The following is a 26,024-nucleotide window of genomic DNA, read 5'->3' on the forward strand; positions in this document are numbered from 1 at the left end:
GAAGAGAATTCTCATACTGGTTTCTCATTTCCTACTGCTAACATCAGCCATCTAGAGCTATCCTTAGCTCGGTCCCTCCGTTTGGGTGTTTTCCAAGACCTGGTCCCTTCTGCCCTTCAGACCCCAGATGGGGAATAGGCAGCCACCAGTCTCTTGGTTCAGCTCTGTCCTCCTTCGATACAGATCATCAGGCAGATTGAGCTTGAGGAGAATCCAGGTCAAGCCTAGAAGCCACCCCAAGATCGCAGGCCACCTGGCCTTGCAGGCAGATTTAAGGTATCTAATTGGTTGTCACATGGTTGCCGGGTAGAGCCCTTGTAGGTTACTGCCCCAACCCCTTCAGACCATTCTCGAGAAGAGCCATTGGAGCAAGCCAGCCTTTAGTTCCCTTGGTTGGTCCCTTTGATGGGTTTTCAAGGTTCTGGGTGAAGCAGGTACCAAGCATTTGGCTTTTCTGTCCCACAAGAATGGTGGAGTCTGATGCATCCATCACCTCTAGTTTGAAGACCCAGACAGCTCAGCAGTAACACCTGGAGCCTGTGCCCCGAGGTGGCACCCTCAGGCTGACTTAGGGCCGGAGGTGGAACTGGATAGGGACACCAGGACTACAGTGAAAACAAGTGTGGGAAAGAACAAGAATCTTAGATTTTTGGACATGTTTCAGTCAGGAAAGCCCTAGGAAATCTTTGTGGTGGGTGTTTTGCTTTGGGGGGGTTTTGGGTCATACACCATTTCTAACCCCAGGATTACAGTCGGGGGGCAGCTGCTGCTGGAGACTCGTGTCAGTAGTACTTTGAGCTTCCTGACTAGCTCTGCCCCTTCCACCCGGTGACATTGCCATCAAGTTAATAGCCGGCGATTACCACCACTTGCCTGTCGCTGTGTGCGCCTAAGTCCAGTGGAGGCTGGCCTCGGGTGATGGTGAGGATGCCAACTGTGGCGTGACCGTCCTGGGCCTGCGCTTGTGCACTGTGGGTTCTGTGCCCTGCCTGCAGAGTAGCTGACCAGCAGGACTGCAGCCCCCATCAGGTGTGTCCGTGGAGCATTCCTGAGGGAGGTCCGGTGCTCCCTCGGAAGGCGTGCAGCCTTGCTGGTGGCTTCAGCCTCTCTGGAAGGCCGTGTTTGAGGGCAATGGCCTCTTCCCGTTACTTCCTCTCTTCTCAGCGCCTCCAGAATCTCTCTGCCTGCCCGAGGTGGAAGAGAGCATTACAATGAGGCCGGCGGTGACGTCTGTTGAAACTAGCAAGGCGCCTGGGAAGCCCGGGTCGCCCCTGCCCGCGCACGTCATCCGCAGTGCACCAGGCGGAGGGGCAAAGGGAGGGGCAAGGGGACGTCCCCTGGAAGCCCGTGGGCCTGCTCCCTGCACCCTGCACGAGCTGGTGTGCCTCCGGGACTTTACATGCCTCCTCGTGGGGCCCCAGGGGTGCTGTTCTGTGAGGTGAACGGCGTTTCCGGATCTTCACATGCAGAATGCTTTTCCCTCTAGTTTTTCTCTTTCCTGCTACAAATTAGGATCCCAAGGCAGAATTCTTAGCTGTCGGCCTGCGAGTAAAGGGAGGTGGTGTGCATTTCCCTCTGGCTCTCCAGGAGCGGCTGTCCCATTCTGCAGGGACTTGTCATCCCTTCAGAATGGGTTGGTTTTGCTGAACACCTTGCTCAGCCTTCCCTTTGGAAAGGTAGAGAAGCAAAAAGGGAAGAAAAGGCAAAGACAGGCTTTCGAACCTGATTTTTTATTATAGGACGAGGCTGCTGCCACTCCCTTGGCAGAGTGACCCATTGGCTTAGCATGTTCCCCTCAGAGGTTCCAGTCTTCCTCGTAGGCAGCCGCTTTGTTTACCGGGTTGCTCGCTTACATGTGGAGGCATTCGGGTTAGGTTTCAGAGGTGGTTGGTATTGGATCTGACAAGTGCAGACACCTGCCCGAGGAAGCAGCTCTTGTTTTTTAAGAGAGAGAGAGAGAGAGAGAACTCCATGGCTCTCGAACTCCAGGGGCCGCCAGTTAGGTAGTAGAGACCTGTGTGGTCAGCAAGTCTTCTGAATGGCTTCCCGAAGGGAAGGTACCTCTTTTAAGTGAAATTTTTATAGAAGTGGATGAATCCTACATAAAAGACGTGGGTAAGTACAAAGTAAAATCTCCTTGCTCTGGTCTCTTGGAAGAACTGGAATGTAAGCAGCATTTACTTTTCTGTTGTTGAATTGGGACGACAGACCTGGGACGCTGGGATTATTGCAGTGTTCACCTCCTCTCCGCTCCCTTCCCGACAGCCAGCGTGCTCCAGGCTCCATTCTCCATCTCCACACCCCTGCCTTGCTCCAGCATTTCTGCCCCCGTTTTCTTTTTTGTCTCCCTCCTCCTCTCACCGCTTCCTACTCCTGTGGCCTCTTTATTTATTGTCCCCTTGGATTTAATCATTAAAGAAAAAAAAAAGTTGATTGTTCCTCAGTGAGTTTTCCTTATGCCGTGGCTTTTTTTCCCAGCCAGTTTCCCCTCAACCCCTATATAGTCCATGTAAGACCAGCCCCCTCATGCTTTCTGCCCTCATACCCCTCCCCGAGGCTACATGTAGATAGAGGTATGCACTCCTTTGTGGGATGAATGAAGAGGTACCTTAGATCTGATACAGATTGGAGTTTTAGAGGTCATGGATTTTTATCAGATAACCATCTGTGGTACTGTTGACTTATTTATGCCATTGTGAAAATGGTGTTTTTTGTTTTTTGTTTTTTTTTTTAATGTGCCTGACATGTTTTCTCTGCCAAAATAGGTACTTTATTATCAGGGTAGACTTACGATTTATTTCTGACTCACTGAATTTTTTCTTATATGAAACTGTTTCATGTAAAACTCATAGTATTCCTATTTGGGCAGTCTGTGAGCTCTTGGTGACTCAGCCCCTCACCTCTTTAAATTGTTACTAAGTGAACAATTTAAACAATTTAAAACCATACACATGCACAAATTTGAACTTAGTAAGTTTAGTCTGAGTATGCTTCACCAGAAAAGCAAATATTGCTTTAGATTTCTCACATAGAAAATGCTTAGGGTTAAGGTTTAGTGGCTTCCAGGAGAAAAAACAAGAGTTCTGTCTCTTAGTTTACTAGAGTCTACTCAGGACATTTTATAAGCAAAACTCACACTAAGTCCCATTAAGGCACTACTGTGGTCTCACTGAGGATCAGTGCCCAATGGGTTGTCTTATAGGTAGATTATCTGCATGTCACCTTTTACCTTCAGTGTTTTCAGTAACAGATGAGTCATAGAGTCAAATCAAAGACTTTTTTCACCTTAGCTCTTGACTACATTCTCTGAAAATGTTAAATGATAATTATCTTTTCTAAAAAGACTAGGTCCAGTCAGCATCCCCCTAGCCTTCCATCCATCCTACAGCTTTACATGATTGGAGCACAACTTCCTTCTTTGTTGGTTCTCTGCTGACTGAACCCAGAGAGGGATTCATGTGTGTTTGGGTCTGTCCTCCCCAGTCATCTGGGAGATGGGGCCTTCCCTACCGGCCTCATTGTTGGGGCCTTCGATTCTACTGAACATTTTAGTGACCTCAGATGAAAACAAGAGGACCTGATTTAAGAAAAGTGGTGGCATGAAAAAGAGTTTCTGTTTTCACATTAGGGGGGTAATTTTTATAAGCAATTCAAAGGGACTTCTCAAGTTACTGGTGGAGAAGACAGCTGAGGTTTTAGGGGGACCATTTTTAGTGTCTCTGATTCATTCAAACTCTTTTAGACACTCTACAAATAAGAATTATTCTAATGTTCACGAAGTGTATTAGTTGGGAACATAGGAAGCTTTTCAGCCGGCTAGGAGTGCTGGAAAAGAAATGTGACCTTTTTTTTTTTAAGATTATTTATTTATTTATTCATGAAAGTGAGAGGCAGAGACACAGGCAGAGGGAGAAGCGGGCTCCGCATGGGGACCCCGATGCGGTACTCGATCCTGGGGCTCCAGGATCATGCCCTGGGCCGAAGGCAAACACTCAACCAGTGAGCCACCCAGGTGTCCCAAGAAATGTGACTTTTAAAATTAACATGCAAAACATGCCTGTCATTGTCTCCTAACCTAGGGGTCATCTGAGTCAGTGACAACTTACCTTACGGAGAAAATACAGTGGGACCAAAAATGAAAGGCAACTGGATGTAACCATTAATCTCTCTCTGGTTTAATGTGACTCTGCTGAGATCAGGCAAAATTGAAGCAGGTTTAGAAACTAGAAAACATAATCCTCGGTGAGATGGAGGCAGTGAAAAAGGAGCTCTGACCACACAGTCAACCCTTGGTCACTCTGACTAGAAAGCCATCTTTTTGGAGGTGCTCCCGCACGGGTACTGCGTGGTTTCCTGGGCTTCGCAGGGTGCCCTTCCGGGTGAGGAGGCAGTGGGATGTAGGGGAGCGAAGGCCGTAGCACATCTGGTTGGGAGGAGGTCAGTTCCACCAGGAACCTCACTCTCCTAAGATGGATTCCAGAAGCATCTTGTTTCCCTTCTCCCCAGTCCTCTTCTCTCGTCTAGCCAGTGGCTGGGAGTAACCCCCAGGCGAAGAGGAGAGCCACTGTTTAAGCCGCTATCTTTTGTCCTGAGGGTTTGGGGGTATGTTGATATTTGTCGGTTACTATGACTTCTTTTTTTTCCCCCCTCAATTGCATCAAACCCTTAAAACATGGTGGTAAGTGAGCGATATGCATGCTTTTGGAGTTTGTTTAATCTCCGCTTCAGTCTATACGATGCACAGTTCATATGTTAACACTTTTCTTCAAGTTTACTTCATTCACTTTCACGACTAATTTGGATTTCAGTTTGCTGTTTAATCCTCATTTACTTTTTAATTTTCGTACCTTTTTTTCTGTAGTTCTGTTCTTTCCCTCTCTCCTGATTTCCTTGTTAGGGTCAGGTTGTATATTTTTGTCTGACCTGTAAAGGGAGAGTGGTGCCGCAGATTGTGACTCAGTCCAGGACAGTAGGAGACACGAGGCTCTTCTCTTGGTTCCTTGGATTTGGGGAGAGAGCTGAAGTGACTTTAGACACTAGTGTGACCAGCACCTGCTCCCACTTGCAGGCATGGCAGCTGCACCAGAGCCACTGTTGCTAAAACCCCTACATGCAGCCCTTTGCACGTTACCGGCTTGTTGGGCTGGAAAGTGACGTCACTGGGCAGACAGCAGGGCCTGTCCCCCCCCGCCACCAAAAGGAAGAAAAGCTTGCGTGTGTAAAGTGTTTGGGTCGGTTGGGACCGCGTGATGCTTTGAGAAGATTAGCTTGGCTCTCGCGACTCCCCCCTCCTGCTTTTGCCTTTCCTGTTGGGAGTAGGTTGGTGATCTTCTTGTCCATTACCTTGCTTTAGAATTTTGTTTCCCGGTGCACAGCCAGAGCACTGAAACTCTGCGGAGTCTGCTCCTGGATCTTTATCTTTAAGTCCCCGAAGTGCTTAGTTCCTAGCATGTAGCTGAGCTGGCTTGGCCTGGATGCTGAGGGCCTCGGGCGTTGTGGTGAGGACAGAGTGAAGCAGGGCTTGTGTGTGTCGGTCTTGGTGTGTCTGTACGATCCCCACTGCATTCACAGCACACAGATGTCTCGGGTGTCCTTGAGTCTTGGTTTGTTCTCTGTACCTGTTTGATAGTGTACTGTTGTTAGTAGCAGAATCCTGTGGACACTGGTGTGTCGCTAGCCTATTGTTTTGGCTGATAAGTCATTGGTTTGTGGTTAGTTTTTTTTGTTTTTTTGTTTTTTGTTTTTAATCTTTTTTTGCTCCAGTCACTGTGTGTGCTGGCGGTGGCTTTGCCTCTCCGTTGCCTCGAAGGAACAGGTGGAGCAATGTCTCCCTGTGACAGACATTACTCCTGACGTGTGCTCCTGCAGATGCCTACACTGAGACTGTGACCTCCATAACTGCTTCATGTGCACCAAGCCCCCTTGTGGAATCCTGCTGAGAGGTTTTCTAGAAGCCTTCAGTGAAACCAAACTGTTCTGAATCATTTAGTCTACCTGACTTTCGTAAAATAGAAACTAAGAGCACTTACTTGTTCCCTCCCCTTTGTGGGCCTCTTTAAAAAAACATTCCATGTACATATAGACCTGCCCAAAGGGAACCAAATTGCCCTTAGTCAAAACAGGAAAGAAAAACCTACAAATCAGAATTGTGAAATACCAATTTAAGAAGGCTTCTAAGCTCAGATAATGTCAGCTTTTTGGTTTAAAAAAAAAAAAAATCTCATGGCTCATCTGGATTGGGGTTCTGGTTTTGGCCAGGGCTCAAGAGTTGAGCCCGTCTTTCTGTCTGAAGTCTTTTCTAGAGGGATGTCCCCACTATCCAGCTTTCCCTGGTGTGTCACAGAACATTTTCTGGTTTGCATACACTTGCTGCTGGCATGGCCCAGCCGGGCTGACCCAGTATTAGGTTGACTATTATGGCTTTCTCTTCCTCAATCTCCTTTTCCAGACCAAAGAAGTCTCCTAAAGATTACAAAACAGCAAGGACAGTGTCCTTTGGGGAAGTAAGGATGTGTGGCTAAATGTATAGAACATACACATCCATCTACATTGCAGGACTGAGCCAAAACTGTGCATGCATTCACCACAAGAAAACAAACAGCAGGATTTTACAACTGAAATGTTGGTTTGTCTTCTCATCTATTTAAGAGTGAACCACTGGAACTTGGGGACAAGATGAATATACTGATATTGCAGCCTATCTGTCCGCTACAGTTGCAGTTTTTCATGACAAGCATTCAAAGTGTTAACTAAAACCATTGAAACAACATACCTGCCATTAAAAACTTGAATCTAGAAGTAATAACTCCATGAGTGTTTTGCACCTCCAGATGGAATGGCCTTGAATAAATGCTATGAATAGCTATGTTTGCCACTTGCCATTTGCTGTTCTAGTAGTTCTTATGTAGAGTCTCACAATTTTCTCCTTTCTTCTCCTGTCTCTCAATGGATTATTAAAAAACTGAACACCTTGTAGACGATGAACCAGCTGGGCCAATGTAAGTACTTTATTGGACATTGATTCAGTAGTTTTGTATTTGCAGTTAAATTGAATGTGTAGTAAAGGTTTTGTGGGGAGCCCGTGAGTGGAAATGAGTGTCATAGTGTAGACCTCCCTAGCCACACGGCTGGGGAGCTGATGGACAGCCATTTGATTCCCAGGACAGGCGGTGCGGTTTTGTTTTTCTAACAACATGAAGTGGAATGCCATGCAAGAAATTGTTGAAAAATTTGCACATCCTGTATGCTTAAGTTGATAACGTGGGGAAAATAACTGATATATCAGAGACATCCAGTTTTATTAAAGTTAATTTCAAGCTGGACGATAGCACGAATAGGCCACCAGGCTCCGCTGACAGTGGCATCCAAGGGAGACAGTACGGCAAATTTTGAATCCGTCCAAGATAAGCAAAATCTCCCAGAGGTGGGACCTAAGGAGAGAGAGGCAGGCACATGGTGCGCAGATTGGCAGAGTGCCGGAGGGCACAGCCCTGTCCGTACGAGATCATCTTTTATCATTTGAGGAGAGACTGTGGTGTTCAGTAGAGAAGAATCTACTGTTGTTACCTTTCTAGTAATTACAGTCTGTGAATCAAAGGGAAAGCACCCGGATCCCGTCTGCCTTGGGAGTCAAAAGGATTAACTGAAGCTGTAGAAGCACTTTAGAGAGTATGTTTCTGCATGATACGTGCAGTAAAAGTTCTTACTACACCAGGGATGGTAGTGAAAGGATCCCTGTATTTCCATGTGTTTTAATTTCAAGAGTTGCTACTGACTTTAACTTGTATAATGCAATTTTTCCTCCAAAGGAAAACCAACTCTACCAACAATCACAAAGATAAAAACTTGCGCCAGAGAAACACAAATTAAATACTGCTTATAATGTAAGTATGGCCTTCTCCTTTAAATTTTTTAAAAATTACATTCAAATGAATGTGCCTCTGTTGACCTTTATTTAGATTCTTCAGTAGTTGGCGTCATGTTGTGGGATTTGTAGCTCATTTCAGAGCAGCCGATACTGATGGAGCAGGTTCTCTCTCTGCCCTCCATCCAGTACAGCAGCTGGAAAGGAACGTTTCAGCTGTGTTGTTCCACACATTTCTGTAAATGCCATTTCAGAATATGTATGGTGTTTTGAAAAGAAAGACTTTGCACCCTTTAACTGTATCTTTAAAAAGAGGTAAAGAATGTCAACTTAGGTGGATTGTTCCCAGAGGCCAGCGGGTCCCACACGGCTTGTGAGGGCAAGGCAAAAGAGGTGGCCACGCACAGCTGGGCCGGACTACTGTCCACGTTGGCACATGGAGATGGCAGTTTCACACCACATCCCTGAGCATGCTGTTTGAACCGAAGCCTTGTTTTATGTGGGTGGCACCTGGTGTGGTCTTAAGTGACGGTACAGATTCCCTTTTAATTTCCAAGTACTTTTTCTTTACAGATCATTAGGTTCCTGAAACTGGTGGCAACATGACCTGCTAAATTTTCTGCTTGGACCTCTTTGGTTCTCTCCCCTTTCAAGTGAGCAACACCACAATGACTGTCTAAAGCATGCCTTATTTAGCCTTTCCTGTAAGGGTGACCTAGTCAGGTACATTTTAAACAAACAATGCTTCAGTGTAGAAGGTGTAAACTATTTTGGGCTTGATGTGCTGTGAATGTTGCTTTTTTTCCCCCCTTTGTTAAAATATTTAAGTAGAAGTGAAAAGGTCCTCTGAGGATCGGATTGTGCATGCGCCATTTTTTACTTAATGCAGCTGTTAAATTGGCAAAGCTCTAAATTGCACTGCTGCCATCTAGTGATAACATTTTTGTAAAGTACAGCAAAACCTACAGATATATACAGTATATAAATATATATATATATATTTATATTTTTGGGGGTGGGAGAAATCCAAAATAAAATAAATGCTTGTTTCATTTTTTTAGCTGCTGATATTCATTCCTTATTGTATGTTGTCAGATGAGGAAAATTGTGCAGTTCTGGTACATAAAGATGAGTAATATAAACTGAAATCTATAGTTTTAAGGGCTTAACCTACGACTTTGGAAGAAGCTGGAACACTCCACTGAATGGATATATTGAATTGCAGTATACATGTATGATTGCTTTTTAAGTGATTCTTTTCTTTTGTTAAATCATGTAAATTCTTAAATCCTTTTGCACTGATGTGTTGAACCTTATTGTACATTCAATTAAGGCAAACTTTTATAATTTTCCTTTTGTTTTCAATGACCTTGAAATGTTACAGCATGGTATTCTATGCAACTAGTTCTCCTCCGGGGTTGACACTGTATTTTTTTCACATTGATTTAACGGTTGAGTGTAGGTTTCTTGCCCGGCAGGGTTCTCATACGGTGTGTAACCATAGATGCATGTACTTGTGTTTTGTGTAAGTGTTGAAGTGCAATGATGTATAAAAAAGTGGACTCACCTGTTTTTAAAAATAAAACATTGATAAAAGGTGTTTGGAATAACACTCTTTATTCTCATATCGTAGGAGGAAGCACTTTTCCAGTGCTTTCAAATTCCTTAGTTCTGTATGTACATGGAGTGTTAATTTCTCAATCCTGTGAGCTTTTTGAGTTCCTTTTCCACCTCTTCCACAAATGCGGGGAAATTCTGATCCATGAGGCACAAGCGTAGAAAGGGGCCTAACTCTTCGGCGTCCCACGTAGATTGTTCATAGACCGGGGGCAGCTCCTCGGACACCAGGAGAGACTATGGGGATTTCACAAGAGTAGTTTTATTAGAGATTATGGCCAAAAGCAACAGCCTGAATAGAACACAGGAAAACTCTGCTTTATGGAAATATTAGAGGAACATAGGCCAAAAATTAGTGTTTTATAGGGTTCCTTTATATAATGTTTCTAACTATACCCAGCAAGGGAGATCAGTTTGCGTCCATTAAGTATTTCAAATGCATTAATGAAATGATGTACAAAGTTAAGATCCCGCTGTAACCAAGAGTAAGTACTGTGCTAACATTTTGTGGCTGGATAAAGTCAGTGAACGCACTAGCTTGGTTCATCCTTCCCACCTCACAGATGCGTGGATGTGAGCAGTTCACCACGTGGAGAGTGGGTTCTGAAGGTAATAGGGGTCACAAACTGAGCATCCGAAGGAAAGAATTAGCTCACTCGTGTGTCTTTCTAGTCTAGTTCATGAAGTCTGACAGGGAGAGGCATGTTACGGTCACAATCAAGACACGGCTCCACATACTCCCCCCGCCCCCAACCCCGGACTATTTCTTCACGCTACCACCTCCACTCCTGGTGTCGAACACGTAACCTTTTGCAACCACTCCTTTTGCAACCACTCATCTGTTCTCCATACCTCATAGCTTTGCCTCTTCCAGAACGTCATAAATGAGGTCATTTAACATTGAGCAGTGTTTCACTTGCTTAATTGCCATGCGTATGTATAACACTGGTAACTTCCAGTGTTTTAAAACCACTTGAATAAGTTGCCAATATTTAGATATTAGAGTTCAAATCAAAGTCTGTGTGCTTGGCAATCTGGGAGATGTGGCGACACCGGATCCACGTCTCGTATGATACAGGGGGCTCCCGCTCTGCTGTGTCCCCTCTGCTGCCCGGACTCCTCACACTTGTTCTCCTAGGCAGGGGGTCTGTGGATGGCGTGGTTTGGTGTGTACGCACACGGTGGAGATTTCTCTAAGAACTATCCGCAACAGACATTTCCTCGTCTAAATTCAAACCGGCTTCTCTGACTTAAGATAGAAGAGCATGAAAGTAACACGGGGCCCCATGTAAGTTCTCCATCGAGGGCCACTGTTAATAGGTCAGTGTATCTCCTTCCAACTTATTTTGTGTGTTTGTATTTATGACAAAAATCATCCATGCTGCTTTGTAATAAGCCTTTTTAAAAACTTAATGTGTTGTGAATATTTTTCCATGTTAATAGATGGGGATATCACTTTATGGACTGCATTTTTATCTCACGTAAGTGCGGGTATACCACACACTTAAAACCACTTAGTATCCTATAAGTGAACATTTATGGTGTTTCCAATCTTGTTCCTACAATCAACATTGTGAAGAACATCCTTCCCTATGTGCATGTTTGTGTAGTTGAGATGGAATTCTAGATAATAAGACATAACATTAAATTTTACCCATATTGCTAAATTGGTTTCCAAAAAGTTTTACCTTCTGACATTTCTGGAATGATTTTTCCAGAAGTTTAGAGCAACAAGTAGCATCTCTGAGCTGCCAGCTTGGTGCTTTTTCTTGTTTGTACGTGGTTCCATACTATGTAAATAAACTAGGCTAAGATACACCTTTTATAGCAACTGACATTTCCTGAATAAGGACATCGCACCCTGCCTTGTTTCCATGTCTTTGTGGCTCTCGTCTCCTCAGCCGCTCATTCGCGCAACCTCTAACCACAATGCGAACATGAGGCTACACAGAGGGGCACTGTGGAGTCTGTCCTGCTGCTGGACAGAGGCCTTGAGGTGGTGGTGTTTGTGGTGGCTGCGGAGTTAGTAAAAGAAACAGATGTGAAAAAAAAAAAAAACCAGATGTGAATTCTTACTCAGTCTTCTTACCTCTTAAGTTTTTACCTCTGGGACTGTTTACTTTGAGTTAGTGGGAAGCCAGATGGAGAAAACACCCGTGTTTTCCGTCTTACACCACTGTTAGCACCACTTAGTGAATACATTAAAACAAAAATTCAGAGGTGTCATGTAGCTCAGTGAGTTAAGCATCTGACTCGGGGTTTCAGCTCAGGTCATGAGGTAAAGCCCAATGTCAGGCTCCTGCATCCAGCATCAGGTCTGCTTGAGATCCTCCCTCTCCTTCCCTCCGCCCCCTGCTCGCGCATGTGCTCTCCCTCCAATAAAATTCATTCTTGAATATTGATGATTTCCAGGCACAACTGTCTGCAAAGCATACGCTGTTGGCCTAAGAGTGCAGTGAGGAGACAGGCCTCAAGTGGCCTCAAGTGGCTCCCAGCAGCGCAGCATCAGGTAACCCCGAATCGGAATGAATAGGTTCTGTGGGATTCCTTGGTAACAGTAGACTGCAAGGTGAGGGCAAGGTCCGAACACAAGCCTGCGCTGCCAAGGCTGAGTCCTGGGTTTCCACACACCCTTGGCGGAGACCTTGTTAGCACTGGAAGCTTGTCCCTACAGAAACCATCGTTGACCCAATTCCAAACTCCTGTCTGAGACTAGTTCTCAAACTTCCTGTCCAAAGTTAAGTGGAAGTTCTTCCCTCTATTCCTCTTTCTGGGGAAGTGGTCATTGATCCCGACCTGACACCGCCCCCGTCCTCCAGAGGCAGCCCCTCACTGGGCACCTCGGGCACCGGCACTTCGCGCTACTGCTCCGCAGGGAGGTGAACACGGAGGCAGACTCCTCAAGATCACGGTGCTTATGACCAAAGAAGAAAACGAAAACAGGCACTACCTGAGCTAACCAACTCACGGGGGCCCTTCCTCCTGAAGCGCTCCTGCTGGCTGGTCCACGCGGCCCCGGCTTCTCTGGATTCTGTGGTACCTGCAGTTAGGGGACGAGTCGAACGGATCAACCACCACCGGCCATCCCGTCGCAGTAGCAGCACGTGTGCTCAGGTGAAAAAAGAGAGTGTTAGCAACGGGCACGAAGGCTCGGAGCGCGTCCTGGGTCCAACGGGGCGGGGGCAGGGGCTGGAGGCTGGGTCGCCGGGCTCCTCCGTGCCCACCCGCTCTCCTCGCCCGCCGGCCGCCGCCCATGTCTGCTCATGATCTGTCCCTTCCTGAGAGTTCTGACTCCCGGACACGTGGTCACTGCAGGAAAACAAAGCGATGGTGGGGCGGGGGGGTGGCTATCATTTCAAGACAACCATATGCTTTTAATAAAACTTAAGTCTCATTTTAGACATTTTGAGGGAATGAGTTCTGTTAATACCAAGATCTCTTCATTCAATAACGTTTGTGCCTACTGTATACGCACACTGGACACAGGTGAGCAAGCGAAGGGGCCACGGAGAATCAAACTATTAAACAGTGATTATAACGGAACCTCAGGGGTGCTGGAATGGAGGCTGGTATAAGACTTCAGGCTCACCGTGCAGGGGCCGAGCCCAGGGGGGGCCCTATGCTAGGTGGGAAGTGCAGGGATGTTCCAGAATCTGTGCCACTTCAAAAGAATCTACAGGGCAGCCCCGGTGGCGCAGTGGTTTAGCGCCGCCTGCAGCCCGGGGTGTGATCCTGGGGACCCGGGATCGAGTCCTGCATCAGGCTTCCTGCGTGGGGCCCGCTTCTCTCTCTCTGCCTGTGTCTCTGCCTCTCTCTCGCTCTCTCTGAATAAATAAATCTTAAAAAAAAAAAAAAGAATCTACAATGTGATGAGGCAGTTTTATTGGGTAGGACATGGGATATTTTCTAGGCAAATAAAATCCTCCCAGTGTAGGAGGAGGTCTGGAGGCCTGAAAGGCCCAGAAGGTTGCTTCCACTTAACAGCATGATCCCCAAAGCCCCACCCCTTCCTTCCTAGCCACGTCCACAGGTCCGCCCAGGTCTCAGACACCTGTGGCTGCCACACACAGGTGTGCCCACCCCAGGTGTGACCTGTTGGGATCATGTTGGGGAGAGACCAAGGCCCTCCCTGGAAGGTGCCCCCATCAGCAGCGTGTTCTAGCTGCCAGAAGTCAGAGGGGGCCAAATTTTGTTGCATCCTGTGTGGAAGCTGTCACTAGTCAGTAGGTATTTAGAGAAAAGTATACCTGGAAGCATCAAAAAACGAGAGGCAGAGAAGGGAGGGAGGGAGGAAAAGCTAGTCAAGAATACTAAAAATGAGCAAAAAGGGGACTCAAATCAGAAGTCCCTAGGCGGCTCGAGCCCCCTTTCTCTGTTCAGTCTCCTCATCTGTGAAAATAAAAGTCAGACTCCCATGCCTGGCATATCTCTTGGTTCTGATAGGTGATGCCCTCCTAGCATACGTACCAGGTCAGCTCCCACCATGTTCCTCAGACGGCTGGGACAGACATCAACCAAACGTGTTGCATAAACACTGAACAAAAGTGTGATGGAAGCACCTGAGGCTAGTAGGGTAGCTCGGGGGTTAGACTGTCCTCACTCAAGTGTGCAGATGTGGAAGGTTCTGTGCACACAGTAACTGGCTCTTTTTTCTCCTGGACTTCTTGTGTTAACAAAAGAGAGTTCACCTCGGAACTGCATTCTCTTTCCTGTGCCCCTCTCTCGGGGTAGACTACGTTGCCTTAGAAGGCCTCAGGCTGAGAAACACTTGGTTAAGCTACAATTAGCAAAATTACAAGGCTGAGGAAAAGTAAAAACAAAATGCTCTGGGAAAGGACTCAAGAACTTGAAATAGAAAGACATGGAATTATCTCTACCTGCAAAAAAGATAACTATTTCAGACAAAATATAGAGGTATTAGGGAGATGACACTCCTGAATACAGGGGGGCAGCAAGATGACTAGAACTTGGCCACAGCTTGCAACTCTTTAAGATGGATTCTGAGAAAAGGGAGCATGATGCCAAATTTGCACAGCAGCAGCTCCGGGCAAACCTGGGGATGTTTTTGTCATTAGGAAGACTAGAATGTTCTAGGCAGTGCTTCACAGTGTCTGCACTCTGGCAAGTGAAACCAGTGGTTTTGTCTTCTGCTCTGCAGCTTCAGATATCTCATCATATCATGGCCCCACTGACTCTGGGAGTTCTGACCCTTGCTAACTAACCGGCACACTGACTTGTTCATTAGTAAGGGAACACAGATCTGGGGGGTAACAGTACTGGCAAGAACTGTAATAATAGATAATGTTGGGCAGCCCGGGTGGCTCAGCGGTTTAGTGCCACCTCAGTCCAGGGTGTGATCGTGGGGACCCAGGATCGAGTCCCACATCGGGCTCCCTGCATGGAGCCTGCTTCTCCCTCTGCCTCTCTCTCATGAATAAATAAAATATATTTTTTTAATTTTTATTTATTTATGATAGTCACAGAGAGAGAGAGAGAGGGAGGCAGAGACACAGGCAGAGGGAGAAGCAGGCTCCATGCACCGGGAGCCCGATGTGGGATTCGATCCCGGGTCTCCAGGATCGCGCCCCGGGCCAAAGGCAGGCGCCAAACCACTGCGCCACCCAGGGATCCCTAAATAAAATATTTTTAAAAAATAATAGATAATGTTATTCAGATGTTGGCCGGGTGCTGTACCACATCTGTATATATAGCATTTCCATCACGCCATGTTACAGATGAGGTACAGGGACTCGCACGAGATCACACAGCCACTAACAGGGTCAGGATCAAACCCAGATCTGTTTTGACTCTACAGCCTGTGGTCTTTGCACAACCATGCCTATAACTCCAAATTATGATTGGAAAAGTCCCTGAATACAGAATCAAGAAAAGACATGAAAAATTTCTAGCCACTTTGGGGATACTTCTATCTAGATATTTGGGACCAGGCTTCCAAATTAGAGAGCTAGAGCCTCCATCCACTGCTATAGCTCACAACCCTCCACCTGCGTTTGCTACTCCATGGTGTAGCCTCAGTTTGTCCTCTTACATTTAGATAATTGGGTAGCCTGGTTAGGTTCTAGCCTGATGCATCTTTGTTGCCTTTATAAGGCATTCCAGACCAACTTCCCAAATTCTAGGACCCTAAATGGTTCCAAGCCCACCTCATACACTGGGTACCAGAATCTGAATCTAATAATGGATCAAAAAAAAACTACAAAAGAAGATAATCTATTTAGGGGGCAAAGGATCATAAGCAATAAAGTACCTCATAATAGGCCACTCCATCCCATTTGTAGGGAAAGGATTCTTAATATAGCAGGTGGTGATGCAGCGAAATGTTTGAAACTAGATCCAGGGTTTGTAAGAGATGCAGTTTAAGTATGAAAGACATCTTTACAAAGATCAGAGAGAAACAAAGGAAGGGAAAGAATTCTAAAACAAAATCTTATTTGGCAAACTAAACACATCCAAGAGGAAATCAGCACTTGTTCAAAGAAAAAGACCTTATGATAAACAATGTAAATTTATGTTTGCCCTCGATAAATTATGAACCAGAAACTTGGTGACAAAACAGCAATGATGAGCCGTCCTGATCCAGTGAGTTTAAGGGCCCTTACAGGATGAAGGGACAGAAAGCCAGGTATGGAAAATCATTTCTCAAAGTAGAAAATAAAAAACCCAGTTTGAAACTAGAATTTTATCTCCAGAACAGAGGTGGATGCTTATGCTAACAGCATTTGGGATTAGGCCAAAGAAATGCTAGACTATGTACTCTTTCAGGAGAAATTCCGTAACCGTGATTTTCTAGCTTATGATCACAAGACCCCTTTACAGGGCAGCCTGGGTGGCCCAGCGGTTTAGCGCCGCCTTCTGCCCAGGGCGTGATCCTGGAGACCCAGGATCGAGTCCCATGTTGGGCTCCCTGCATGGAGCCTGCTTCTCCCTCTGCCTGTGTCCCTGCCTCTCTCTCTCTCTCTCTCAACGTGTGTCTCTCATTAAAAAATAAAAATTTTTTAAAAATGAAAACAATTTAAAAACTGATTCATTTAAAAATTAACCCATTATATATCATTAAAAATATTTTTGTGAAAAATAAGCCTATTTACTAAAACAAAAATCTCTGGAATGTCTAGCTTAATGGAAGACAGCTGGACTCTCCCATCTACTTCTGCATTCCATCTGTTGCTTTGGATGAACTATGTGAAGAAAATCTTGGTTTCACACAGATACGTATATGGAAAAGGCAGAAGTATCTTAAAATAGCATTTTCAGGTAATTGTGGATATTCTTTGACAGGACACCAAAACTCAACAAGAGATAGGTTCTTAAAATTTAATTGTAACACAGAATCTAAAATCCTAATGAATTGTTACACTGTTATATTAAAACCACTGGACTATTTTGTACTTTGCATGGATCTTTATGCGTGATTTTGTAGTATCACGGATCGGTCATCTGGAAAATACTGGTTCACTGGACTATACAGATCTTCCAAAATGTTGAAACTTTTTGTCATAATTACGTCTCAAAAAGAAAAACATCTATGTTCATTAATAGCACTATCAGAAAAGAAAGTCTTCTGGTTGGGAAGCTGTCACGGTCCAGGGGCAGATACGAGGTTTCCAAGATTCCAAGGTTCACTTGAAAAGCCTATTTCATCACTGTCGATAAATACTATTAGTTGTTTTCTGAAAATGACAGGCTCACTTCATTTGAGAAAATGTCCACTGAGTACCCAGTTACGGGTAAGCAGACGCTGCTCTTTCGAATACTAAGGGCAGCCGGCGAGCAAGGGCCGGCTCCGTGGCCAGCACAGCCACGCAGGCGCCTCCCCGAAGGCGGCCACGGAGCTCCTGAACGCAGAGCGGGCACGTGCGTTCTCAGGGCAAGCGAGGGGGAGGACTGCTGACTACCTACATGGTCTGCTGTCACTGCCTTCATCTGTACTGAGGTGACAGCAGCTTTGCTCACAATTCATTTGTCAGATTAATGCAAATACTGACACAGTGAAAAGGGCAAATAACGTCTAAATATTCTTCTAAGAATAAGGGTGGCTTTATGGACCCCTGGAAGGGCTATCAGGGAGGAGTCCATGGACCATGCGTTGAGGACCATGGCCTAGAGTGACACCATGGCTTCTGGCTCATCTAATTTCTAGGCCGACAGGTAGCTCAATGAGGATCAACCTTCAATTTAAGTAAGTCCCTCAACATACGGTCCCTTTTAACCCACAAACCAGACAGATTCAACAAATTCCACTGTGACTTCAGCCCCCTGAAGCCAACACACTCGCCCACTTACCCCGGGCTGCGGTGGGCCGCGCTGTGCACAGTCCTGCCGTTGGCTTTTGCCTGCCGTGAGCGGGCTGGGACCCGGCCTGAGCTCCACGCAGGCCCCGTCAGGCACCTGGACGGTCACATACTGGGCCAGCTTCTGCACACAGCTGCAGCAGCGTTCCAGCGCCTGCTCCCTGGACACTCCACTGAACTGCACCCGGAACATGCGACTCTTGTTCTATTGGACAAATCCAAAGTTCTCCTCGGTAACCTTCGTCATGTGCTTTCAGTTACCGTGCAGTCTTCTAGGGAGTGCTTCCCTTTGCTCGCAGGGGAAGAAGAGGCATGGATAAAGGAGCAGTTACCCTGGATTGTTCATGTGGGCAGAGAAAAGCCAGTCTTTCTTTTCTTCCCCTTTGGGGGAGCTACTTCTACTATATTCATCTCCTTTAGGGAATTGACAGCAACAAAAACAGAAAAGCCCGTTCCAAAAAGACCAGGAAAGTCACCAGTGACTGCAGTAAAAGATCAATGTTTTGTCTTACTTCGGAATAAAGATTTCATAGCTTCTAATTCCTTAGGTGGAAAATCAGGGCTGGCTCAACAGAATTTCTCTAAAGCCAAGTATATAAAAGAGCAAACTGGGGAGATGGCACATGCAACAAACCAGTGAAGTTGACAGACAAGACAGGAGAACAGGCAACAGGCAGATGCTGAGCTGGGGAATTTCATACTAGTAATTGGTAGTGCTCTTTATCTGGGAAGAAGCCAGACTACCACACAAATCACACGTTGCCTCTAATTTGCTGTATGAGCTCCATCTCTTGGCAAATCAGCAAATGTGGGAGAGATGCAGTTAACATTGTTCAAGTTTGGCAACTACATCAAACTTATTTGATTGTAAGTTTAAAAACAGAACTACGATGTACCAGTAACAACAAAAATAAACCCATTATTTTAGTAGAAGTAGCTTCCTGTTTTGCTAGTCTGGTATTCTAACCGGGTCGGCACATTATCAGACACCCGGTTGTATGGTGTGCCTTTGTCCACTTTCTTCTTTAAAGAAATCAGGACACTGGGACACCTGGGGGGCTCAGCAGTGAAGCATCTGCCTTCAGCTCAGGAAGTGACCCTGGAGTCCCGGGATCAAGTCCCGCGTCGGGCTCCCTGCATGGAGCCTGCTTCTCCCTCTGCCTGTATCTCTGCCTGTGTCTCTGCCTCTCTCTCTGTGTCTCTCATGAATAAATAAAATCTTAAAAAGAAAAATCTGGATGCTAACTTAACACAGTGACTTTCCACTTACTAAATACATAAATCACTCTGCTAATGGGAGAATGTTTCCAGCCACGGCTAACAAAATCCTGTAAGCTCCCTCAGGCCAACGTCCCCTGGTTTGCCTGTTCCCAATTTATGCTATTTAAGTTTTTAGATAAAGCCATTAGGCAAAGCCACATATTTAGGTGTCAGTAAACTCTGGGCATGTCCAAGTGATGAGCAGGTATCATGTTTAGAAGAATAGACACTGCTCCCTCTTTGCTGCCACTGTTGGGTTCTCTTCATTTTGTAATTCATTTACTCTTTATCCTAAGTGTAAAATAACCCATTATCACCACCCCTATAACAATGAAAAATATGAAAAGGGAATATTCTAGTATGTACCTATCTTAGGACATATACACACACACATCCATTGTGTGTTATATATTACTGGATATGTTAGACTATACTACTGTTTGGTAACCTAACAAGAATAAAAATAAAAATATAGTTCATTGCTCTTCATGGCTGAAGAGGATTCCTTTATTAACCTGGCCCCCTGCTGACAAATATTTTAAGTTATTTACAGTCTTTTTCCCTATTATAAACCACAATATATTTGGCAAATTTGGCAGGCGTTCTCACACTATATATCTTTGTACATAAATCTGGCTGGTCCAAAGGTCTTGTGTATTTGGGTACCTAATGCCAAACTGCTCCAGGCCAGACAGTATCAGTTACTTCCATTGACAGTTTATCTGTCTGTACCCTCCAACACTGGAGATTCTTATTCTTTTAAACTTTTTTTAAGATTTCATTTATTTATTCATGAGAGACACAGAAACAAGAGAGGCAGAGACACAGGCAGAGGGAGAAGCAGGCTCCATGCAGGGAGCCCGATGTGGGACTGGATCCCACGTCCCCAGGATCACACCCTGGGCTGAAGGCGGAGCTAAACCGCTGAGGCACCAGGGCTGCCTTCTTTTAAACTTTTTTTACTCTACTAGGTGAACATAGATTTTTTATTGTACGAATTCATTTCTTTGATTACCAATAAGGTCAAATGTTTTTCTTCCACTTATTGGGCATCTTATATTTTTTCTTTCCTGTATCACCTATTCACTTCCTTAGCCATTTTTCTCTTGGAGGAATAATCCCCAAATTGTCAAGAGTAATTGAAAGCTGATTTTCCTCAAGGACGAGAAAAGAACTGATAAGAGAGACCTATACATTCCATTTCTGGTAATTCTATGTATCTCTTTTTTGTGTGTGATCAGTTGAGCTGTTTTCCTGTTTACAATTAATTAGCTGTTTCAAGCTTACCCTAGTTGAAACTCTATATGGAGACATCTCTGTTAGCTATTCCCATGCTGACTCTGTTATTATCCAACCTCTGATATGCAGTCACATTAAAAACTGTACCTTGGAGCTGGATGGAAAGCTGTACATTAGAAACAGACAATTAAGAGTATCAATGGCAAAGATCTCAGGCCACTCGTGTAAGTCTAGAGGTATCTATATGTGAGTATGCATAAGAAGGAGTCTGGACAGTTAGGGTTTCTTTAGAATGTAGTTCCAAGAATGACAGGGTATGCTGTATGCGTGCGTGATAGCCTAACTGAAGCCTTGCTGTGTGTTTGTTTCTGTAAAATTGAATTTGAACTTATTATCTGAAGCCAGAAATATCACCTCAGTGCATGTGGACCCAAGATAAAACTGAGGTACATCAGGAAAAAAAATGTGACAATGAGCTACATCGCCATCCCACATCCTCAATGCCATGGGGCACCACAATGGAAAAGCTGCCACTGGGTTCACAAGAAGGACTCCTAGGTTGAAAATCTTGATAAGATTTATGCTTATGCCTTATATAAAAGTGAGAAAGGGCTCCTTGTGGTGAAATGAGAAGTTTTCAAGTACATACCAATAGCCATGAACTGACCTAAATATACAGTCTATTATCTAAGGAGATTAGCTCAGAATTACTGTATTTTAAGTGATTGTTTACCTACTAGATTGTTCTCCCTTATTCCAGAACACTTAATTTCAAGTTATTACACAAGCAGAAAACCCCCTTCACACGGATGCCTTGAGGAAATAAAAATTAAGGGTGAGGGCTTGCCTCTTGACACTTATCTTCCTGTACTCACAAGAAAGTCAGGCTCTGCCTTCTGGAAACCTTCATGCCCAGTGAATTCTGACTCACAGGGATGAACAGCATCTCCCTTTGGAGATTCTTGAGCTGCAGGCTCTATGGCTGACAGTCTCAGCACACATGCAAGACTGGTTAGCACCACGTGGGAGGAGAGCCATGGAGATACAAGGCCTCACCAACCTGCTGGGGTTTCCTGCTCCGTTTAGATTCATTGCCCAGACCCGTATGAAGGTTCCCATCACCACTGGGACCCCAACTGAAGTAGTTTCCCCCACAACAGGTAAAGAATAGGAAGGGGAGTACAGAAAAAGGACTTAATGAGAGAAGGGGCTTCAACACTTTCTTCGTTTCTTTACTTTGAAACTAAGAGGACAGACTCCAAGCCTAGACTAGACAAAATCATGAAAACAGGTTTGAGTGAGTTATTGGGGGTAAAGAGGATGTTGTTTTTGTTCACTCCTTTAAACCAAAGTCCCTTCAGATAGGTAAGTAAATGTTGACTGTTAGCCGATCAGCCTGGACATTTTGATCAGAATTATTGAAAAAAAGGAAGCCCAATCTGCAAATAGGCACGACTTAAACAATCTGTTTATTTCATCCAGAGAGAAAATAAATATAATCTTTTAGTTACCCACAGATTTTAACTATATTAAATTGCTGTCGGGCAGCCCTGGTGGCTCAGCGGTTTAGCGTCGCCTTCGGCCCAGGGCGTGAGAGACCCCAGATCGAGCCCCATGTCGGGCTCCCTGCATGGAACCTGTTTCTCCCTCTGCCTGTGCTCTCTCTGGGTCTTTCGGGAGTAAATAAATAAAACCTTTTAAAAAAATAAATAAATAAATAAATAAATTGCTCTTAACAATAAAAACCTTATTTCAAAATACTTTTTCCATTTGTCAACTTAAACAATGGCGTTTGTTACATAATACTTGGTTAACTAAAAGCTACCCAAGGCAAGAAACACCAAAGATACCAAAGAATCTGTTGGTTCAACATTAATGTCAAGTCAATAGATCACAAAAAGGAAAAAAAAATGATCTTGATAAGAGGTCAAAAAGCTTTTGATAAATCAATTTAATATGTAATCCTGATAAAATATTAATAAATAAACTTTAACTGAAAGAATATCTCCCTTACATGGTAAAGAATATCCAATAAACAGCTAGAAATGTTTTAATATCTAAATACTACTTTGCATTCAAGTCAGCAAGAGGTCAAGGATGACGCTATAACCATAAAATTAGTGTTCTGAAAAGGTCTAGGTAATTCAGTAGGGTGAGAAAATAAGTCTAAACTACTGGAAATAAATAAAATTGTCACTGTACATTATAAAATCACTTTCCTAGAAAGTAAAAAATTAACAAATCAAGAGTTAATGAAAGTTCAGTAAGGAAGCCAAGTTTCAATTAATTCAGAAAAAGTCTAATAAGCAGCTAAAAATATCTTTGGGCTAAAGAATATCATTCACAGTAACACTGAGAAAAAGGTTCCTAACCTGTAATATTTATAAATATTTATATATAGGGATCCCTGGGTGGCGCAGTGGTTTGGTGCCTGCCTTTGGCCCAGGGCACGATCCTGGAGACCCGGGATCGAATCCCACGTCGGGCTCCCGGTGCATGGAGCCTGCTTCTCCCTCTGCCTATGTCTCTGCCTCTCTCTCTCTCTCTGTGTGACTATCATAAATAAATAAAAATTAAAAAAAATAAAAATAAAAATAAATAAATTATATCCCCCTAATGGGAAGCGTTTGGGTAAATGAGCATTCTTACACATCACTAGTGTTGAAGAAATAGGCAACCTATAGAGAGGACAGATATACAAAATAAATACACATACTTCCAGGACTCTCAAGAACCCTGTAAAAAAACCCTTACAAAAATGAAAACATTTTTTTAATAGTGAAAACTTGGGAATTAGTTAGCTGAATCATGGTACATCCAAACAAACATCCAAAATAAAATGCTATGTAGCCACGAAGAATCACATTTTCAAAGACTAAGAAATGACTCGGGATATGTTCCTGATGTAATGTTACGTGACAGGAGAGTAGGAGGATACAAAGCACTCTTTATACGACATCCCAAGTGTATAAATTATCTTTATGGTAGACACTGTTCATTGCCTTGAGCTGATACACACAAGAGGCTGGAAAAGCCAAACGCTAATTTTGCTAACGTTAGCAGATTGGGATTGGCCACATTACACTGTTCTGCTCCATGAGACATAAGAAGACATATTCTAGGGGTTGTAGAAGGTGGAAGAAAGCCTTATAGAAAAGTTTATGCTTTCCTCACGAAAGGACAGATGAAGCTGGTTTTCCTTGAACAGAAATTCAACAGAGCAACAGCAGCCATTCTGTAAATGTGAAGGAGAGGATGGGGGAATTGCAAAGATGTTGTCCTTGGCAGTATGAAATTGCTGAGCCAATACTAGCAACTGCCTGTTTCTGGTGAAAAAAAAAACAAACCCCTAATTTTGGGGGCCATTATGCCTGGACTTTCTGTCGCATGCATTTGAATGCTATCCTAACTGCTAGAGTATTTATGCCAAGTAACAACTTTAAAATGTTATAATGATTAATTTTTGAGTGGCCAAATTATGCTTGGTTTTTATTTTGCTCTTTACAGTTAAAAATTTTAATAGTAATATATATCAGGAAAAAATTAAAACTCAACTATCAGACATATGGCATGGTATAACCTTTAAAAGACATATATAGTGAGTGAGAGGTAAGGGGTGCTGACCTCCGTACAGTTGAAAGTCCAAGTATGACTTGTGACTCCCCCCAAAACTAAGCTACTAGTAATCTATTACTGACAGGAAGCTTTACCAGTAACACAGTCGATCAACACGCTTTGCATGTTACCTGTGTTATATGTATATGTATGTTATATGTATTCCTACAATGAAGTAAGCTATGGAGAATGTTAAGAAAATCATAAGGAAGAGCAAATACATGTACAGTACTGTACAGTATTTATCTAAAAAAATCTGTGGATAAGCAGACTTACAAGTTCAAACTGCTATTGTTCTGGCATGATACAGTCCAGGGCTCAAGTCAGAAGACCAGTGGGTGGCCCAGTTCTCTGACAGCTAGTTATACCCTGGACTAGTGGTGGAAGTCACAGTTCATTCCCTTGTGCATAAAACGAAAACAGAAACTCCTGAAAATGTGCAACGGGGTTTTTGAGTATCCCTTTGGCAGTCTGGCAAAGCCAGCAGATCACTTCTCAAAACAACCTTTTTAATCACATAAAATACATTAGATTATAAAGGAAGGAAACCAAGTATCCTGAAACAGTCTACCACAATATTACAACACTAATTTGTGAACTAACAACATATATGCTTTATTAACATATGCAATAAAGAGATCTAGCAGCAGGTCTAATCTGGCAGTGACACTGTCAGCATGGCTGACAGTGAAGCTATCTGAAACTGTGATGTGGTATGAAAGTAGCTGATTTCTATTGGTGCAAAGGCCTAATATGACTGTGTCTAAGGCCTAGGTTCATAATTGAAGGAAATGATAAATTTCAATTAGAAGTCAGTGAAAAGCCATGCAGTTCATTGTCCCCTGAATCCTTTAAGGACTCTTTGGAGGGTCTGTGGACCCCAGGCTAAGACCGCTCTATTAGATGCTCTCTATTAGATCCTCTTCCAACTCTCAGTCTATGAACCCACAAAAATTTGGCATCTTTCACCTAAATTTCAATGTTATCTACTCAGTAAATGTTAATAGGTTAGTTTTTTACAGTTATTTCTGAAAGAAAATAATCCAGGTGATTAGTCTGTATGTTTCTTTGATGAGGATCATTCTCTATGTTTAATGCAGCTAGAAAGCAAATAAAAGGGACAGTTTTTAATATTAAAGAGGGAAAATGAAAAGATATATTCAGTAAAGCATTCGGAAATAGTAAGACAAACACTGACCCCCCCCCCCCGCCCCTGCTCCCAGCGTGTGCCTGGGGATGGAGAATGGTTGAGCCACCCTGTCAGAGGGGCACTGACAGATCTATCAAAGCTCTGGCTCCTTACCCATGAGGCTTCTGCCTCTCGACACTCCTCCTTCCACGTTCTGCCTATAGTGCAAACCTTTCTTAAACATACGTAATCTTCCAGGTTCCATTTCACCTGCAAAGAAAAGCTCCCATACCTCCCTCTCCCCCTCCCAGTCTGCACTCCCCCCCGCCACTGTGCACACTTAGAAGATGAGAAGGGTATGAGCATTTGCTTAAAACAGTTGGCCTCTTGCCTTTATCGTTGTTCCAAACAATAGACAATCCATGCGTCTCACAATCTTCAACCAGTTCTTGTTACCAATGAGTGAAAAGCCTTCCTGAAACAACACAATTAAACACAATTAGCTACAGAAGCAAAAAGGGACATGAAGAATAGCTCTGGTGCAGCTGCCTCCTATTAATTAGAAAGTTGTGCATGTATTCTGAAATTAAGCACAGTAGAAATGATTCAACCTCACCCACTGCCAACGATGACCCTTCCAGTAAGTCCCCGTGTCCCAGGGCTCTTCCTGCCTGATCCACAGTAAGAGCCTCAGCTTTTATTGCTTGATATTTTCATCTTGAAAATAAAATATTAAAGATAGTAAATGTCCACAGTCATATTTGCTATAAAGTACATTTTTAGAGGGGTGTCTGGGTGGCTCAGTTGGTTAAGCGTCTGCCTTCAGCTCAGGTCATGATCCCAGGGTCCTGGGATCGAGCCCCACATTGAGCTCCCTGCTCAGTGGGGAGTCTGCTTCTCCCTCTGTCCGTCACCCCGTGAGCTTGTGCTCTCTCTCTCTCACTCTCTTGCTCTCTCTCTCTCAAATGAATAAAATCTCAAAAAAAAT

At 44.1% G+C, this 26,024-nt stretch overlaps 2 protein-coding genes across 2 annotated transcripts in view; one reads left to right on the plus strand and one right to left on the minus strand.

The window, feature by feature from the left end:
* Nucleotides 1-9,464, plus strand: part of NPTN (neuroplastin) — a gene marked incomplete at its 5' end in the record, with an annotated part of 33,173 nt that extends 23,709 nt beyond the window's left edge. The window contains 3 exons of the mRNA XM_055319834.1: nt 6,977-6,998; nt 7,809-7,883; nt 8,438-9,464. Coding sequence (XP_055175809.1) covers nt 6,977-6,998; nt 7,809-7,869 — 83 coding nt within the window. The remainder of the gene's footprint in view (nt 1-6,976; nt 6,999-7,808; nt 7,884-8,437) is intronic.
* A 45-nt stretch (nt 9,465-9,509) lies between these two features.
* Nucleotides 9,510-26,024, minus strand: part of REC114 (REC114 meiotic recombination protein) — a 107,242-nt gene continuing 90,727 nt past the window's right edge. Inside the window, exons 3-8 of the mRNA XM_055319617.1 lie at nt 25,428-25,511; nt 17,786-17,998; nt 17,228-17,337; nt 12,655-12,790; nt 12,432-12,521; nt 9,510-9,718 (exon numbers count right to left, since the gene is read on the minus strand). Of these exons, the coding sequence (XP_055175592.1) occupies nt 9,554-9,718; nt 12,432-12,521; nt 12,655-12,790; nt 17,228-17,337; nt 17,786-17,998; nt 25,428-25,511 (798 nt within the window). The 3' untranslated portion in view covers nt 9,510-9,553. The remainder of the gene's footprint in view (nt 9,719-12,431; nt 12,522-12,654; nt 12,791-17,227; nt 17,338-17,785; nt 17,999-25,427; nt 25,512-26,024) is intronic.

The sequence above is a fragment of the Nyctereutes procyonoides genome, unplaced genomic scaffold (genome assembly GCF_905146905.1).
Source record: "Nyctereutes procyonoides isolate TBG_1078 unplaced genomic scaffold, NYPRO_anot_genome, whole genome shotgun sequence".
NCBI classification, from domain to species: domain Eukaryota; kingdom Metazoa; phylum Chordata; class Mammalia; order Carnivora; family Canidae; genus Nyctereutes; species Nyctereutes procyonoides.